Source organism: Rutidosis leptorrhynchoides, chromosome 4, assembly GCF_046630445.1.
Source record: "Rutidosis leptorrhynchoides isolate AG116_Rl617_1_P2 chromosome 4, CSIRO_AGI_Rlap_v1, whole genome shotgun sequence".
Classification (NCBI taxonomy): domain Eukaryota; kingdom Viridiplantae; phylum Streptophyta; class Magnoliopsida; order Asterales; family Asteraceae; genus Rutidosis; species Rutidosis leptorrhynchoides.
This window is the reverse complement of record NC_092336.1, coordinates 198545687-198565288: the sequence shown is the minus strand read 5'-3', so window position 1 is coordinate 198565288 and position 19602 is coordinate 198545687. Positions and strand designations below refer to the sequence as shown.

The 19602-nt window shown below is 32.3% G+C and overlaps 1 protein-coding gene across 1 annotated transcript; it reads left to right on the top strand.

Annotated features, from left to right (window-relative positions):
- Positions 1 to 11490: 11490 nt before the first annotated feature.
- On the top strand, positions 11491 to 17482 carry LOC139841334 (uncharacterized). The gene is made up of 7 exons (XM_071831557.1): positions 11491 to 11786; positions 13451 to 13515; positions 13599 to 13816; positions 14655 to 14726; positions 14811 to 14873; positions 15951 to 15991; positions 17119 to 17482. The coding sequence occupies exons 1-7, from the start codon at positions 11680 to 11682 to the stop codon at positions 17480 to 17482; spliced, it is 930 nt and encodes a 309-aa protein (XP_071687658.1). The 5' UTR covers positions 11491 to 11679.
- Positions 17483 to 19602: the final 2120 nt, after the last annotated feature.

Genomic DNA, 19602 nt, shown 5'->3' with positions numbered 1-19602 from the left:
CTCTTAGCAGCCCATGTGAGTCATCTAACACATGTGGGAACCATCATTTGGCAACTAGCATGAAATATCTCATAAAATTACAAAAATATGAGTAATCATTCATGACTTATTTACATGAAAACAAAATTACATATCCTTTATATCTAATCCATACACCAACGACCAAAAACACCTACAAACACTTTCATTCTTCAATTTTATTCATCTAATTGATCTCTCTCAAGTTCTATCTTCAAGTTCTAAGTGTTCTTCATAAATTCCAAAAGTTCTAGTTTCATAAAATCAAGAATACTTCCAAGATTGCAAGTTTACTTCCAAGTTTTCTAAATCCATTCCAAGTAATCATCCAAGATCAAGAAACCTTTGTTACTTACAGTAGGTTATCTTTCTAATACAGGGTAATAATCATATTCAAACTTTAATTCAATTTCTATAACTATAACAATCTTATTTCGAGTGGAAATCTTACTTGAAATTGTTTTCGTGTCATGATTCTGCTTCAAGAACTTTCAAGCCATCCAAGGATCTTTTAAAGCTAGATCTATTTTTATCATTTCTAGTAGGTTTATCCAAGGAACTTGAGGTAGTAATGATGTTCATAGCATCATTCGATTCATACATATAAAGCTATCTTATTCGAAGGTTTAAACTTGTAATCACTAGAACATAGTTTAGTTAATTCTAAACTTGTTCGCAAATAAAAGTTAATCCTTCTAACTTGATTTTTAAAATCAACTAAACACATGTTCTATATCTATATTATATGCTAACTTAATGATTTAAAACCTGGAAACACGAAAAACACCGTAAAACCGGATTTACGCCGTCGTAGTAACACCGCGGGCTGTTTTGAGTTAGTTAATTAAAAACTATGATAAACTTTGATTTAAAAGTTGTTATTCTGAGAAAATGATTTTTATTATGAACATGAAACTATATCCAAAAATTATTGTTAAACTCAAAGTGGAAGTATGTTTTCTAAAATGGTCATCTAGACGTCGTTCTTTCGACTGAAATGACTACCTTTACAAAAACAACTTGTAACTTATATTTTCGACTATAAACCTATACTTTTTCTGTTTAGATTCATAAAATAGAGTTCAATATGAAACCATAGCAATTTGATTCACTCAAAACGGATTTAAAATGAAGAAGTTATGGGTAAAACAAGATTGGATAATTTTTCTTGTTGTAGCAACGTGAAAATTGGTAACAAATCTATTCCAACCATAACTTAATCAACTTGTATTGTATATTATGTAATCTTGAGATACCATAGACACGTATACAATGTTTCGACCTATCATGTCGACACATCTATATATATTTCGGAACAACCATAGACACTCTATATGTGAATGTTGGAGTTAGCTATACAGGGTTGAGGTTGATTCCAAAATATATATAGTTTGAATTGTGATCAATACTGAGATACGTATACACTGGGTCGTGGATTGATTCAAGATAATATTTATCGATTTATTTCTGTACATCTAACTGTGGACAACTAGTTGTAGGTTACTAACGAGGACAGCTGACTTAATAAACTTAAAACATCAAAATATATTAAAAGTGTTGTAAATATATTTTGAACATACTTTGATATATATGTATATATTGTTATAGGTTCGCGAATCAACCAGTGGCCAAGTCTTACTTCCCGACGAAGTAAAAATCTGTGAAAGTGAGTTATAGTCCCACTTTTAAAATCTAATATTTTTGGGATGAGAATACATGCAGGTTTTATAAATGATTTACAAAATAGACACAAGTACGTGAAACTACATTCTATGGTTGAATTATCGAAATCGAATATGCCCCTTTTTATTAAGTCTGGTAATCTAAGAATTAGGGAACAGACACCCTAATTGACGCGAATCCTAAAGATAGATCTATTGGGCCTAACAAACCCCATCCAAAGTACCGGATGCTTTAGTACTTTGAAATTTATATCATATTCGAAGGGTGTCCCGGAATGATGGGGATATTCTTATATATGCATCTTGTTAATGTCGGTTACCAGGTGTTCACCATATGAATGATTTTTATCTCTATGTATGGGATGTGTATTGAAATATGAAATCTTGTGGTCTATTGTTACGATTTGATATATATAGGTTAAACCTATAACTCACCAACATTTTTGTTGACGTTTAAAGCATGTTTATTCTCAGGTGAATACTAAGAGCTTCCGCTGTTGCATACTAAAATAAGGACAAGATTTGGAGTCCATGTTTGTATGAAATTGTGTAAAAACTGCATTCAAGAAACTGATTTCGATGTAACATATTTGTATTGTAAACCATTATGTAATGGTCGTGTGTAAACAGGATATTTTAGATTATCATTATTTGATAATCTACGTAAAGCTTTTTAAACCTTTATTTATGAAATAAAGGTTATGGTTTGTTTTAAAAATGAATGCAGTCTTTGAAAAACGTCTCATATGGAGGTCAAAACCTCGCAACGAAATCAATTAATATGGAACGTTTTTAATCAATAAGAACGGGACATTTTAGTTGGTATCCGAGCGTTGGTCTTAGAGAACCATAAAATTTGCATTAGTGTGTATTATCGAGTTTGTTAGGATGCATTAGTGAGTCTGGACTTCGACCGTGTTTTCTTTAAAAATGATTGCTTAACATTTTTGTTGGAAACTATATATTATTAACATGTATATATTATGTGATATATTAATCTCTTAACATGTTTGATATTGTGTGATAGATGTCTGCCTCTAGCACATATCCCATTGACTCACCTAATAATAACGAAGAGTCGAATGTATATTGGACTGATTCACAAGTTCCCGAAGAAGAACCGGAAGAAGAATCAGAACCGGAAGAGGTGGAACCGGAGGAGGAAATAGAACCGGTGGGGGAAATAATAAAACGGTTAAGTAAAAGAAAATCCTCAACCAACCGACCAAGGTTAATTATGGTCAATGGTGTTTCCGCCAAGGAAGCAAAATATTGGGAGGATTACCAATTCTCCGATGAATCGGATTCCGACGAGAATTCCGATGATGTTATAGAAATTACCCCAACTGAATTTAAAAAAGCAAAAGAAAATAATAAGGGAAAGGGCATAAAAATAGAGAAATCTAATTCCAACCCCGATGAACTTTATATGTATCGTCAACCCCCGAAGTCCTTAAGTTGTAACAATGACCCGGGAACCTCTAAACCACCAGGTTTTTCTAAACCGTTGTGGAAAACGACAGCTCGTATTAGGGGAACATCATATATCCCTAGAAACTTGCCAAAACGAACCAAAACCGAAGAAGAAGAAACGAGCGAGTCGGAATAAGATAGTTGTATTCGTGTGGTGTAATATATGTAATATAGTGTGCTTATGCTTTATGATATATGTAAAAATTGCTTGTATTCGGTGAGGGAAGTATTCGGTGATCATTCTTTCTCTTAATTCGGTCCAGGAGAGTGTGTGGGCTTCATCGATACCCACCAATTGTACGTACTTGTTCCACCATGAAAGAGCGATGTCGGTGAAAGTGGGGGTGGAAAACTTGACCTTATCTTGGTCCCGACAACCGCTTATGCTAAAAACGGATTCTGTTTGATCAAACCATCGGGTGAGAGCAACCGGTCCCCCGGTTCCATCGAAAGTGGGAGGATTGTACCTCATGAAGTTTTTGTAGGAGCAACCTTCATTTGAATTACCGGTCCCACGATTGTTGTTGTTGGAAAAGTGATCAGCCACGGCCGCACCCACGGCGGTGGTTATCATTCGTTGAAGAGCTTGTTCTAGAGTTTCGGAAGGAGTATTGTGTTGACCTTGGTGAATCATTGATCCTTCATGACACAAGAATATCGTTGATTAGTATTCTCAACAATACTAACCGTGATATGGAATAAGGATAGAGAGAAAAATTCCCTTAACTCGCCTTAAATTCTTTATGTCATAATGTCGGAACGTCCATGTGAGTCACCGTAATATAATCCCGAAAATTATATTACCCTAATTCATATGTGCATTCGACATTACTTCATATAGTTAAGGTGGCGTGTCAATCAAATTAGTCAACGTGAGATTAAGGTAGAATAAGAATAGATGTGAGTAGGAGAGTTCGAGTATAAATGCACAAGTAGTCAAGTAATTCCTACGTCAAGTCTATATGCCGGTTGTAGTCTAGACTCACCAATGTACCCTATGACTCGGGGTCGACACCAATGAACTCTAAATCCCTACAACCAATGCTCTGATACCATCTGTAGCGACCCGACCAAATCATGTTTGACGGCGCCGTCTACGTAGGTCCCATTACATGGTCATAAATCTTTAAGACAAAGTTTGTTCGAAAATATGTCGCATTCATTTCAAAGTAAAGATTGTTTCAAAGTTTACAAGAATTGTTCAACCAAAAGTTTCGTTACAAGTTGTAAGTACAAGTGAAACCTATGCGACACCGTTTTAAAGAAAGTCGAAAGACGCTCCATGTATGCACATATACTCGACATCCAATGCAAGTATCAAAATAATGAGCGGAAGCATGTTTCACATATCGTTCAAAGACCTGAGAAAAACATAGAAATCTGTCAACGAAAACGTTGGTGAAATCATAGGTTTAAGTAAGTAAGTGAGTAAAAGTAAGTCGAACCACAAGATTTGCAACATTGATGAAATAGTAGTACATTCTAAAAGTTAATATTCACGAGCACCCAATTATCAAGGCTTAACATTCCGTCCGTTGAACCCCATTAATAGTGCTAGAACAACACTGTTTCTCGAAAATATATTTCATCTGTGGACGGTAGCGAACCGTCCGAGATGAGAGTTTGTCAAACCCATATGGCCATACAACATAAGTTCACGCCTATACTTACACACTGCAAGAGTAACTAATGATAATCGAATTGAGGATTTTGTTCTAAACTCGTATGTAGAATGTTTGTTTTCCTCTACTTGTGTTCACTTAGTTAAAAAGAAATGTTTATGTTTTCTCATCCCAAATGTAAGTTCAAAAGAGTAAAAGTGGGACTATGATCTCACCTTGAGTGCAAGAGTACAGAGACACTTCAACAAGTAACGTACCAAGTACAACGCTAGTCTTGACCTAAACAAATAGGGTTGTATCAATAACTGTAAACACGATCGGTCAAAGATGTTCAATTAGTCCTATGGCTCGTTACGAATCGATTATGTAGCATGTGAATCAAATTGTCAAGTTTCATGCAAGATACAAGTATAGAATCATGTTAGAAAGATTGCATAATCATTTGGTTAAGTTTGATAAAAGTCAAACTTTGGTCGGGTAAAAGTCAACGAAAAAGTCAACGCGTTCGGGTCGGGTCTCGAACTATTTTTCTGAGGTTTTTATTCATATATAAGCATGTTAGAACAAGTTACATGTGAATCGGAGGTCCATAGACTATCAAACATTTTTCGTGTTTTGGACAAGAAAGACAGAATTAAAACTGTGCCTATTGTCGCGCCGCGACAAGGATCGCCGCGACAAGGATCGCCGCGCCGCGGCACTTAGCGGGTGCTGGTACCTGGTCAGGCTCAATTGTCTAAGTCCCAAATCAAAACTCAAACAAACACAAAACACAAACTGTAAACACTTAGAACTCGTATCTTATATCGTTGGAAAGCTCTTTTGACAAGGAACATAACTAAATATGTTTCATCAAACAAAACATCATTTTCAATAACCGATTTCTCATCATGTGATCATTTAAAGTCCATTTTCAAGTTTCAAGTTCACAAATGCATTTTACGTTTCGGGAATCCAATTCACACATATGGTATGCCGTTTTGAAGGTAATGAAACATGCATTACAACTAAACACTAAAAATTAACATTTCATGGCATTCAAGCATCAAAAAGTTCATCTCATGAACGATCAAACCCTAATCAAGAATCACAAAATCATTAATCATGTTTTTGAAATTTTACAAATCAACCTACACATCAAAATGAAGCTAGTGATACTAGTAACACAATTAAAACATGAACTTTAACAATTTAACAACATTTAATCTTCCAAAATCAAAGATTAAGCAAACCCATTTTCAAGTGTTCAAACTAGTTACTCAAAACAACAAATCGAACAAACAAAACATATATTCATGTTATACACGAGCCATAGACACTAATTAACACTTTTATAATTCAAAAACATCAAGAACACAAAATCTAGTGATTTTAGAAAGTTACCCAAAGGAGGTGAAATTTGTATCAAATTGTAGAGGATGAAGATAGGATTCCAAATATGTAATTTGTTTTGATGTTAGCTTCCAAATCCGAATTTAGATGATGAATCAATGGTTTAGGTGTTTGAGAGCATAAAAGGGAAGAAAGAAAAAGAGGAAAGGAGGTGATGAAATGAAGTGTGTGGTGGTGAGGAGTTACTAGTTAGTCAAGTTTGCCCGAGTGGCAAGATTAGTCCCTCAAGTTTGTAGTCGGGTGCGGGAATTAACCAAACGAATTATTTTAAATTACACGAGAGTACGGGAGACGTTATAATCCAATAACAATAAAAAAAAATTAAGAATGTTAGCTAGCGGAGGATACGAATCTAGTTAAGAAGGATATTATTGAAATAAAAAGACTGGCGTTAAAATAATTTAACGAAAAAAATGCGGGATGTTATATATATATATATATATATATATATATATATATATATATATATATATATATATATATATATAAAAGTGAGGATCCCATGAGAACCCAACTAAGGAGAGAACGATGAGAACTCGACGGTCGAACAATTTTGAGTGTGTTCGAACAAAAAAGTGTAGAACATAAAATTATTTAAACATGGAAAAAATTGTTCCAATTCATATGTTTTTGTTCTAAATCAAATTTTTTTGTTCAAATAATTTTTTTTTATTAAATTCACCCGATTTAGAGTTTAGGGTTTAGTGTTTTGGGTTTAGATCTCTAAACCTAAAACCCTAACCTCTAAACCATTCATGTTAAATGCTAAATCTAAACCCTAAATTCGAAATACTAAACATAAACGCTAAGAACGAAACCCTAAACTCTATGTCGGACTAAATTTAAAGGGGAAAAAAGTTGAATTAGAACAAAAAGGGTGAATTAGAACAATTTTATGTGTACAAGAACAATAACAATTTTTTGTAGAATAGAAATTGTTATAACAAAACCCAAAATATTCGACCATCTCTTTTTTTTATCCATCAAGTTTCCTCCCCTAAAAAGTTCTCGTTGAATCCGCATAGTTAACAAAGACAATAGATGAATATTCTTAAGGTTTTTTTATTCATAGCCCTAACCCTAAGAGCTATCCTTAAAAACAATGTTACAAAAGACCCTGCCTCAAGCCATTGTATGACAACCCGGAAATTTTCGACAAAAATTTGAACAAAATCTTTGAGACGTTCATTTAAACTTCAACAAATTCCGACGATTCACGAACCATTATTTGTAAATACTTGTGTATTAATATTAAATTGTTATATTAATATTATTATTATCACTTATCATTATCATTTACAAGTATTATTACTCTCAATATTATTAATATTATTATTATTAATAATTATTGATAACATTAATATTATTAGTATTATCACTTTTTACTAAAATTATTAAGATTACTATAAATATCTTTATTATTAATACAACTTATTATTAATAATAATAATATTATTATTAACATTCTATAATGATTATTATTATTAATTATAAATAAAATTATCATTTTTATTATTAATATTGTCATATTAATATTATTATCATTATTATTATTAAGAGTATTATCATTACTAATATTATTATCATTAGTATTAGTATTAGTAATATCATCATTATTATTATTATTATTATTTGCATTATTATTATTAATTATTAATATTAATTGTATTATTATTAATTATATATATATATATATATATATATATATATATATATATATATATATATATATATATATATATATATATATATATATATATATATATATATATATACAGAATTAGGTATATCTGCCTCTCTATTTTTTTATATAACATGATCTGCTTTCCATTTTTATATTATCTGCAATCTGTTTCTTTTTTTAATTTTTAGCTATCGTGATTATGCTTTTATATTTTCTAATATTTTTTTTCCCTCTGATCTTGACTTCTGCGAATAAACTAATCTATCTGTGGTGAAGAACGACTCACATTTTGTTGTTATATAAATCAAACAGCTATTGTTCACGATTCAATCAATCCTTCATATCCAGTTATTCGTTTCCATTTTCAAATATAATCTGTTATTCAATTTAATTTAACAGAAAACCCATTAGAAGAAACACGCTACCTCTATTCTTGCTCATTATTTAAAGTCTTGAATTCGGAATCCATTTCAAATTCCATTAATGCAGAGTTATTAGGAATCATTCATAAAAACTATCTGCAAAGTTTTAAACATCAGTTTTTCCTATCGAGTTCGAATTTACGAGTCAAAGTTTTAAAATTAAAAAGTCAACGAATAGTTCTTCGAGAAATTTGAGTCCGTTTTGATGTTTCTGTTGAAATTGATGAATCCTAAAGTTTCTAAAGATGATTTGAAACGTATTTCATGTTGTAATTTTCGTCTAAAACAGTCTTAAAATCAAAATTGGTGTTTGAGTTCATAATCTATTTTTTTTTCTCTTCGAAGCTCAACTACTGCTATTTCATTTTCCTCCCGTGTCTGTTAGTTTGAAAAAACGATCTCAAACGTCTGTGTTTTGTTATTAAATCCTAAAACCGATTACATAATTATTACGATTAAATTGATGGTCGATTAGAAGAGGAGGAAGACGCAATTTTTGGTTAAATAAATGAGTCAGTGATTTAATTCATTAAAACAAGTAACAGCGTAATGGTCGTGGGTGTTAGCGGGTTAGCGTGAGGTCGCGGGTTCGAGCCCGGTTCGGGGCATTTTTTTTAGAGAAGCTTTTGGAAGGTAGTTTTTATTATTATTATTATTATTATTATTATTATTATTATTATTATTATTATTATTATTATTATTATTATTATTATTATTATTATTATTATTATTATTATTATTATTATTATTATTATTATTATTATTATTATTATATTATTATTATTATTATTATTATTATTATTATTAATTATTGTTATTATTGTTAAATTAATTATTATTATTACTATCATTAATACTATATATTATTATTATCTTTAATATAATTATTATTATCATTATTATTATTATTATTGTTATTATCGCTGCTATTGTTATTACTAATTATTGTTAATATTACTAGTATTATAATTAATATTATTATTATTTAACACATATTATTATTATGATTATAGTAAGTATTATCATTTAGTATTATTATTATTATTATTATTATTATTATTATTATTATTATTATTATTATTATTATTATTATTATTATTATTATTATTATTATTATTATTATTACTACTAATATTAAAATAAGTATTATTATTAATGTTATCATTATTATTATTACTAATATGATTATCTTTATTAGTATTATTATTATTAAAAATTATTATCGTTATTATCATTTTTACAAAAATTATCGTTTTTACTATTATTAAAACTATCATCTTTACTTTATAATTGTTAGTAAAGCTATCAATTGTATTAAAATTACTATTATTACCATTATTATTATAATTATTAGTAAATCATAATTATCGAAACTATTATTTTTACAAATAAATATTTTGTACATTGAATACACCATTTCATATACTACAATTATATTTCATATAAATATAATTATATATCAAACATATTAACATTTTTATATAAATATTCATATATAACAAATTAGGTATTTTTAATATAATACCAATCAAACATATATATATATATATATATATATATATATATATATATATATATATATATATATATATATATATATATATATATATATATATATATATATATAACTACAGAAATATATGACAATTGAAATAACATATATAAACTTATTCGATTACGAGTATATGTGTTAATATATATACTTGATATTGGTTCGCGAATCCGAGGACAACTATGCACTTGTTCAGTGCTATCATACTCGTAAAATACGAAATACAGTATCGTGAGTTTTCATAGCTCCCTTTTTACATATATTTTTGGGCTGAGAATACATGCGCAACTTTTATAACTGTTTTACACGTTAAACACAAATACCAACTATTAAACTGTGTTATATCTGGCTATGTCCTGCAAGTCCCCACTCAAGCCGACAAGGACAGTACAACTTGTCACGGGGCAAACTTTGAAACTGTTTAATCTAAATATCACGAACTGGCATAACTTTTTAGTCCCAGCGAGATCAACTTAACTTTTTGGTCCTTGCGAGATCAACTTAACTTTTGGTCCCTGCGAGATCAACTTAACTTTTTGGTCCCTGCGAGATCAACTTTATAAACTAAATCTTGTGGTCTATATCTATTACTGAAATCATTGTTTATGACAAACCTATGAACTCACTCAACCTCGTGTTGACACTTTAAAGCATGTTTATTCTCAGGTACTTAAATATTGCTTCCGCTGTGTATTTGCTAATTGAAAGCAACATTTCAACGAGTCATTCATGGATAAATTGAAAGACTTGCACTTGCTAAATTGATGATGATTGCTTGCTATGCTTGGAGTCTTCATTACATATCATATCAATTAAAGACATTTAATGCGTTGTTCATTATATACAATGTAACCTATTTATCTTCCGCTGCAAAACTCAATATAACGTCTCATATAGAGTCGTTCTCGTTTATACAACTGTGATTTGATATAATTAGTCACAAATACCCCAGGCCCTATTTGGGGGTGTGACACGTTGCGACGCCCGTGGCGACGGTTTGGTGACTACCCCGTCCTGTCTTGAAGAAAACCGTCTAATATGACAGTTAACAGTCAAAATTCGAGTCAAAGATGTAAAAATCGGGTCAAAGTCTGTCAAAATTCGGAAAAGCCAGAAAGTCTGTAAAATCAGTCAAATTTGTCGGTTTAAACTTTTAGTATTAAATCAGTAGTGATAACGATTATGAGTACAGATTAGTCAATTAAAGTTTTTGGCTTTAAAATATGTATACATATATACATTTATATACTTATATATTTAGTTGTCAACTTTGGTCAATCTCCGTCTAAATCACATATCGGCCCTGTTTCGAACGTCTCGACTTTTTTAGGATTCACATGTCTCGACCCCCATCACGTCTTTTGCAACCTTGCTTAAGAATAAAATTGTGCATAAAAAATGGTACAAAAGGTAGTAAGTTGGTTATTTATGAGATATTGTATAGTTATTATGAATGTACAAATAAAGTCCAAATGTTTTAAGAATGGCTCTTAGGGTTATCATTATAAAAACTTCATTAGTTAACAAAACAATTAACAATATCCACAATTACAAAATTAACAATAAAGTCCAAATGTTTTAAGAATGGCTCTTAGGGTTATCATTATAAAAACTTCATTAGTTAACAAAAACAACGACCCGGATGTGTTAAATAATGACCCGATTGAAGCACCTTTAATTTAATTCGATTATTAATTGATTTTCCGAACCTTATGTTCCCCCAATTTTGAGCTACTGAACAATTTTTATACAATCATCACATCACAGGAGGCTTTAGGGTTAGGGTTTTAACATATCCTCCTTTTGTTACGATTCCATTTAATTTTATAAAAGAATGTACGCCGATCGTGTGGATACTGCCCCTAAGAATTCAATTAAAGACCGTCTTAATATCGGAACCCTAGAAAACTCCGGCCGCCGTAGACAAGTTACCGGCAAGAGGTTTTTTTTTGTGTGTGTGTGGATATACTATATGTACAGCTTTTGTATTTATATTTAAATTCTATCTTTTAGCAGTTTGTTTATGTGAACAACGGAACTAGGTTTACTGCTTATTGAGATATACTGTGATCTTTTTTATAGGTAAGTTTAGGTTAGTGTGAAAATGTAAAATGATGTTTTACATGTATATATATTGCTAAAAAGGAGTAATTAAGCTCAACTAGTCGAAATATCAGATTTTGATGCGTGTACTTGGTTGGTTAGTTTTAGAGTTAGTGAGTTACAAAAAGTAGAATGTGAGTGGCCCCTTAGTATTGAGAGATGTTGTATGAAATATACTTGTGGAACTTGTATGGTTTAGAATTTGGAGTCATTTAATTTGAATGCCTAATGGGCTTGAATAGTATTTTGTATGTTGTTGCTATACGTAATTTATTTGTTCTTGCATTCCGAGAAAAGGATATCTAAGAGGTGATTATGTGACGTTGAATTTGTAGTCTGTTGTTCGTATCCTATTTTTACTTCTCTATTTTGAGTCAAATTTTGCGTCTTTAGCAGTTTAGGGAAATTGGAAGCTGTTAAGGTTCACTTGTTCATGTGCAAGTAGTCTAAAAGATAGAAATTCTATTGACCATTCAGGCTCATCTTTAGTGAGATTTCAGCTTTTTATACGGGGTTTATAAATGGTAGTAGTATGGTACTGTATAAGCTAGATGCACGTGTGGAGATAGTGAGACACAATATGTGCAGGTAATACATTAGTAGTTATGAGGGAAGCATTATGTGTAAGTGTTTCGTTAGTATAAACCTAGATCCTTGAGTTGTTCTCCAATGAAATTTGGTTTAGCTTAAGATAACAACTTTATGACACGTAATACGGTGTTAACTTACAACAGGAAACTAGTGTTCTGAATAAATTTTCGCTTGAGCTGCTGTCCCTTTTTATTGGTTTAAGCATTTCAAGAAGATACCAGTATCTTGTCAACGATTCTGAGCTCTTTTTCATCGACAGACTTTTATTTAACATGTCTGAAAGTAGTGTCATCAACATTACAAATGATATTAGTCACCTAGAAAACATGATTGTATCAAAGTAAGACAGTATCAACAGTTTGATTCTCATACATTTCAATAACATATAATAAATCTCTTGTGCTTCCGCTTGATTCTTGTTTTGGCAACAAAGTGCAAGGATGCCACTCGTCCACCTAGCTCTGTTTAAATCCATGGATTTAGGCAATGTGATTTTATTATATTAGATTTTAGGTTGTGCCATCTTCTCTTTTATTTTCTTATGGGCATTATTGCTTCTTTCTCGCTACTCTGTATGGTCTTTTGGGGCTATGTTGTAAGCATAGTTAGTGTACTTTTGAAACATGCCATTAAAGTTAGTTAAGGGTTTGCAGTGTAAATTCTAGAATTGTATTCTTGTAATCATTGGTACTATTTATATTTATTTCTCAATCTATATCAGTGAACATTTTCTTCTGCGGAGAAAAATTAGCTTTCACTCGTGCTCTAGAGACAGTGTTCTTCATATGAATTTAGTCACTCGATATATTTGTTTAGGACTTTGATATTCTTTGACTTGATAGAGGACATTTGCACCTTTGTCCCGTGTATTATACATCTTACTTGAACTATTATTGACTTTCCTGTTACAGGCAGAGGCAAGATGATGATAAATGGGAGCACGATCTCTATGAACAAGCTGATCCACAAGTATCAAGTATGAGTTGAATCATTACGCCTTCACACTAAAGAATGTTTTTTTTTATTGTGAACTTTACTTATGTTCTATGGTTTTCTTAGATCGAAGAGTTGGTGTCCTTGATCTCCGCTCGAAGCTCCAAAACAAGGGATCTTTGTCAGGTGTAAGAGACTTGCGTGAAAAGCTATCCGGTTTAACAAATTCTCAACCAGCAGTAACAGCTCCGGCAAAGCCAAAAATGGCACCAAATAGTGGTCCTATTAGGAGAAGTGTTGTAGCTAAAGTACCTGCAACAGAGACTAGGAAAGTTGCTAGCACTGTATCTAAGAAAAGAAAGGTATGTTAATGTTTATGTTTCAATTTAACGTTAAAATGTATCTCATTGCTTATGATACATTTTAATGAAAAAAAGGTTGCCACTTAATATTGGAAACCCTCGAACACTCAATACTCGCTTTTTTCACGTTCTTATTTAGAAGATTGTAGTTCTCTTAATCAGCATTTGGTTCTATGATATCCAAAAACTCGCTACTCTGGAGTACTCGTTCGGGAGTTTGGGGGGAGTAATTGGCAACTCGAGGATTAATCAGGGATTAATTGGATTCGACTTTTTACACAATTTAAATAATAAATTTCTAAATTATGTGCAACTGTTAAACAAAATCAAACTTTAACATAATTGTCTAGAAATATGAACATAATCATTCATTTGTTCAAAAACTCTAAATTCAAGTTTATTATTTATTAAAATGTTAGACCAATTTTGACCGACTAAATCCAACTTTGACTGACAAATATGATTTTGACTGATTAACCGATGTTGACCGTTGATTCAATGGATTTTGAAAAATCGAACTATTCTTAAAAAGGAGTAATCGGGGATTAATCAGGGATTAATCAGGGACTTTTACAACAGTGCTGATACCTCAACCCCAATGATGGATTTATGCCCTTAGTTTTGTTTGCGTATAATAAATCTCACTGTATCGTATATTGTAATAGTGTAATACTGCTACTAAACAAATTCTTGTTGTTATACCAGTAGTAGCTCCATAAATATGTTATTTCTTTTTCTTTCTTTGTTTTCTTATCTTTTTTTTTTTTTGTTGCTATAAATAATGATGGTTGTTTTTCTTAGCATTATGTCTCTTGCGCAGGGTGAAACAGTGGACAGCTTCTTACAGGATCTGGGTCTTGAAAAGTATTCGATTACATTTCAAGCAGAGGAAGTATGAAAGTTCTAGAACAATCTTTTATCGATTGCATGGCTTTTAGAACCTGCACCAATCTCTAATACATTTTTATATTTGCAGGTGGATATGACTGCCCTTTTACACATGACTGATGAAGATCTAAAGGCTATAGGAATACCAATGGTAAGTTATGCTCTACAAGACTCATTGACGGTTTGTCTGCTGTGTTCGCTGTACTACTTATTTGTTCTGCATGCTATAAAAAGTATATGTTGATGACCGGGTGCTATGAAAATAACAAAATGGAGATCACCATTATAAATAGGCACAAAGATTACTTAAGGTTCGTCACACATCCACTCATCCAGAAACTAAAGGTGGCAAGACAGGTGGGTCTGGTAACATGTAGAAACTTCCTTATTATAGGCTGGGTCAAATTGGGTTGACCTAAAAGTACCCCGCCCTTGTTGGTCTGTTTATAATGATTTTAAAGACACTCACCAAAATATCTAATCAAGTCTGACTGATATAGCTTAAGAGATTGGATGTATAAAAATAAATTTTGAGCCGACTTTAACCCTTTCTGACCCCTTCTCCTGTTACTTAAACTGCAAGGCTTCGCTCATTTGACCCATTTGAGATGAAACACAACCCATATTAACCCATATATTTTAAGTAAATGTGTCAAAACACTAATTTAATGTAGTATGATGATCCTGATAGGCAGCAATTCTGGTTTCTGGTTATATGAATGCAATTTATTAGCATGGTCTTCTGCACGAGATATTACCATATCTCAACCTCTTGACGTTGTTTTTATGGTTATGAAAATGTAACGATTACCACTTTATTGGTGGAGGTGAATTTGTTTTTTAATAAGAATGTGATAATGAATTATGGATAATTGTTTTAGTAGCATTACTATGATGGGCTAGATATATCCACCATTATTTTTACTACATCAACCATGACTGTGCATCAATAGATTGTACGGTACAACATGTTAATGCATAATTTATGGTGGATGTAGTAAAAATGGTGGTGGATACTTCACCACCCTACCTTCAACAATAAATAATGGGAGCTGATTCGTACACCACTAGATTTTAGCCATACACCACCAATGGTGCATTAAAACATTGTACTGTACAACACTGTAATGCATAGTTGGTGGTGTATGGCTAAATTTAGTGGTGTACGAATCAGCCCCCACTCTAGATATCATTTTTTCTGACTGCTTAAAGGATCTTATATTTGTAGGGTCCGAGAAAAAAGATCCTCCTGGCATTGGAAGCTAAATTGTGAGCTGGATTAAACCATGAGGCTCATAAACTGAACTGGTCTGAGTCTATTTGTAACTTTTTCGTGGGTTAACATTTTGTTATGGTTGTATTGGTGAGGTCGAAGATTTATAGGATTAGAACTTTTTATTGTTTATGAATCTAGCGGTTTACTATATAAAGTTGTCACAATTGGCTGTAGAGTTGATCAAAAATCCCATGTTTGATGGTTGTTACTTGTTAGCGAGTATCAGCTTATATCCTCTTTCATATATATTCGTTGTCTATGTCTATTGGTTGTCTAGTTTGCGCACACAAGTGTAGGTTACAAGCTTTTATTGGATTCGATAGCTTGATGAGCCAATAGCTACTCCATTAATGTGAACTCAATAGCAGGCTGAAATTTGAACTGCATAAGCGTGGCCAGCCTCAAAAGCGAGACGATATGCACACTTTTTTTGTTAGAGCCTTTTAAGCTTGACCTCAAATTTTGCAAGTCATATTCAAACTAGCTTCAAGTTGGAGCGAAAATAAATAATATGATTGCAAAGCAATTCAAAACATTTTTCTACCGAAAGAACCTTACCACGAACTGTGGTTAAACCGATCCATTGATCGATAATGATTATACATTTCTAATTCTATAAGTAAAAAATTTTACAAAGGCACTAAGGTTTTAATCTAAATAGACTTGAAAGAAACACCTGAATTTCCAAACACTTTTGACTCGACAAGGCGATAAAGTCCACGATTATGTGGATTCATGAACCCAACAATTAATTAAATGCATTTTGATGCGTTGCTGTGTTGTACTTACTTGTGTGGCTATATGAATTAGTCTAGAAATGTAAGTCTTTTGTGACAGATCATTAATTGTTCCCAAAGGGCATTAATCCCGAATGGTTCCGTGTCGTTAATCCAGTTATCATAAATGAGTTCTAATCAAAGTAAAGTTTTGATGCAGATGCACTTGTTAATTAGCATCCATAACAGGTAAACATGGACATGAATTTAAACACCTAATCTTATAAATTGCAGTATAAATTGAATAGGCGCTAAACTCTAAATATTAATATTAAGAGAAAAAAAAAAAAAAAAAAAAAAAAAAAAAAAAAAAATATTAAGAGAAACAGTATTTTATATTCTAGAGTTGTTTTTATATATCAATGGGGATTGGGGAGAGTTCATCAAGTATTGTTATTGTTTGCTGCATTTCTTATAACTTTCTTGAGTATTACGATTCCGATTGTAAGTCAACCAACAAAGGTCGAAGAGTCTGATGGATCGAGTACGGTAAACGGTGAGAAATTCGCTCATTTTCACAGGATCTTTTCTGGTTTTCATGGGTTTCCATTCCCATTCCCATTCCCATTTCCAGCAGGGTTTCCTGGATTCCCACCAGGTTGGTGGGGTCGTTTTCCGGACCGTCCTGGTCCTGGTGGCTATTCAGGCGGTCATGGTAAACCAAAGGTGCACAAATTTGACGAATCTAATAAAAATTCATCTCCGTGAATTTATCTGAAGTTATGAAGCTCTAGAAAATAAAGTCACTATGATGAAAAGATCTGTTAATTTATGTTTTGTTCTATAAGCGTTTGATTGGTTTTCGGCTATGTTTATTGACATAATACACGTATGTAATATGCCTGTTAAACAGACCTCTAATACTTGATGCATAATCTTTATAAATAATACTATACTTGGTTGTATTATTATTATTATTATTATTACTATTAACTTTTATTAAAATATGAATCTGTCATTTTGGGTTGTATTATATTTATAGCTAAGACGGAAACATGTCAAAATCAAATGGGTAGAAACGGGTGCCCAACATGTGTTATAATGCAGGGTAGTATACAATCTTCTAGCTTGTATTACTTGACATATTAAAAGATTATTAGTCTATTATTTAAAGACATTTAGTAGTTACCAAAAGGAATAATGACATGAATTGTTTTGCTGTCTAAGTCAAACTGACCCACATTGACCCCCACTAAAAGGACCATAAACCACTTTCTCTGAGAAAATCAACATAACAAAGCAACGTCCCTCTTTTTTTTTTACCAAAATAACGAAAACTTTATTAACAACCGAAAAAATTACAACGAAGAAAGCAAACCAACCCAACACAAGAGCTACCCCAAACATGACTATGCCAACCCGAAAAAGCTAACCCGATAACCAATAACAAGACAATGTAGAGGGCGAAAATTCCACACCGAACAGTAGGAATCCTAACCATCTAGCTTACAGATGAAAAAACCCACACAACTATAAGCTAAAATACAAACCACAAAATGACACAAGAACCGTAACCAACAAACATAAATTTGTCCCCCAAGGGGTGACTTGATGGTAAGAAGCTTGAAAAGTTCTAAAGGAACCCAGGTTCAATCCCCACCTGCTACACTTTGGGGGGCCTGCCTTTAGGAAAAAAAAAAAATTTGTCATGATCAACGGCACGTTTTCATATAGATAACAAACGAAAAACATTTATTTTTTAACGAAAATAATTCCTTTATCTTATAGTAAAGAAAAGTCATTTCTCTAGAGTATAGAGACTCCTTCAGGAAGAACTTCCAACCAATAAGTAATAAAATTGAAAAAACGCACATATATATAAGAATGCAAATAAAATCCGATACATACTTGGAGAAGTTATACGAGACGACGGATTTATATAATCCAAAACTACAACATGGATACTATATAATATGCAAAGACATACCAATAGTAATACACTGTGTGGGACGGAGTAACGGCCCTTCTTTGCCTCTACAATTCGCCCTACAGAAAAGAAATTCTTAATGAGGTAAAGAACTTGGGGTCACCGATCTCTTCCTTAAAAATGGGATTGAGTCGATGTCAGTTGATGGTGTGAAAGCACTTACTGATATTGAATTTTATATCGAATTCCAAAAACCAGCGAGAGGATTCCCATTCTTCTTTGATACATAGGGCTGAGTGGTAGCCTCGACCCAAGCGAAAATGCGATGTGTCAGGAAACTTGGAATTGTAAATGGATTTGACAACAACAACAACAACAAACCCCAATATCACATAAGTTGTGTATGGGGGAGGTGAGATGTATTCCCCTATCCGAGAATAAAGACAAGTCATTTCTCCACGGAGAGTGAAAACACTCTCAAAAGTAGAAAAAGTCATCCCTCTCTCTATTCAACAGATAGGGAGATTGCTTCCGAGTGGACCCCCGGCCAATAAGTAGGAATTTTTTTAAAAAAAGTATTAAATAAAATTAAAAATAAAATTGAGACTCCATGAAAATGGTAAAATTTCCATGAGTTTCTCTAAGAGTAGGTCAAGTCGCCAATAAATCGACGCTTGCTGTCAACTCAATAACTAGAGCCGTCTGTAATGGATTTGAGTACCACTCTAATCGCCTCTTTCTTGATCCTTTCTATCGGTGGAATTACTGTGAGCAATATAAACTTCGACCCTTGTTTCTTCACATCTACGAGAAGGTGAGGTCGTCTTTATCTCGCCATACAGTTCGCCTTAAAGCCTTAAAGAAGGGGAGTGGCTAATTTGATTCGTTAAAGATATAAACTGGTGGCACTTCCCATTGTGCAAGCAAGATGGTTGGATTAGCCCCCCCCCCCCCCCCCCCC

Bases quoted from the DNA above. Each gene is read 5' to 3' on its own strand.
- LOC139841334 (XM_071831557.1), top strand. From the start codon at position 11,680: ATGTACGCCGATCGTGTGGATACTGCCCCTAAGAATTCAATTAAAGAC. The intron at 14,727-14,810 runs GTATGAAAGTTC...TTATATTTGCAG, and splicing joins TTACATTTCAAGCAGAGGAA to GTGGATATGACTGCCCTTTT. The intron at 14,874-15,950 runs GTAAGTTATGCT...TTATATTTGTAG, and splicing joins AGGCTATAGGAATACCAATG to GGTCCGAGAAAAAAGATCCT.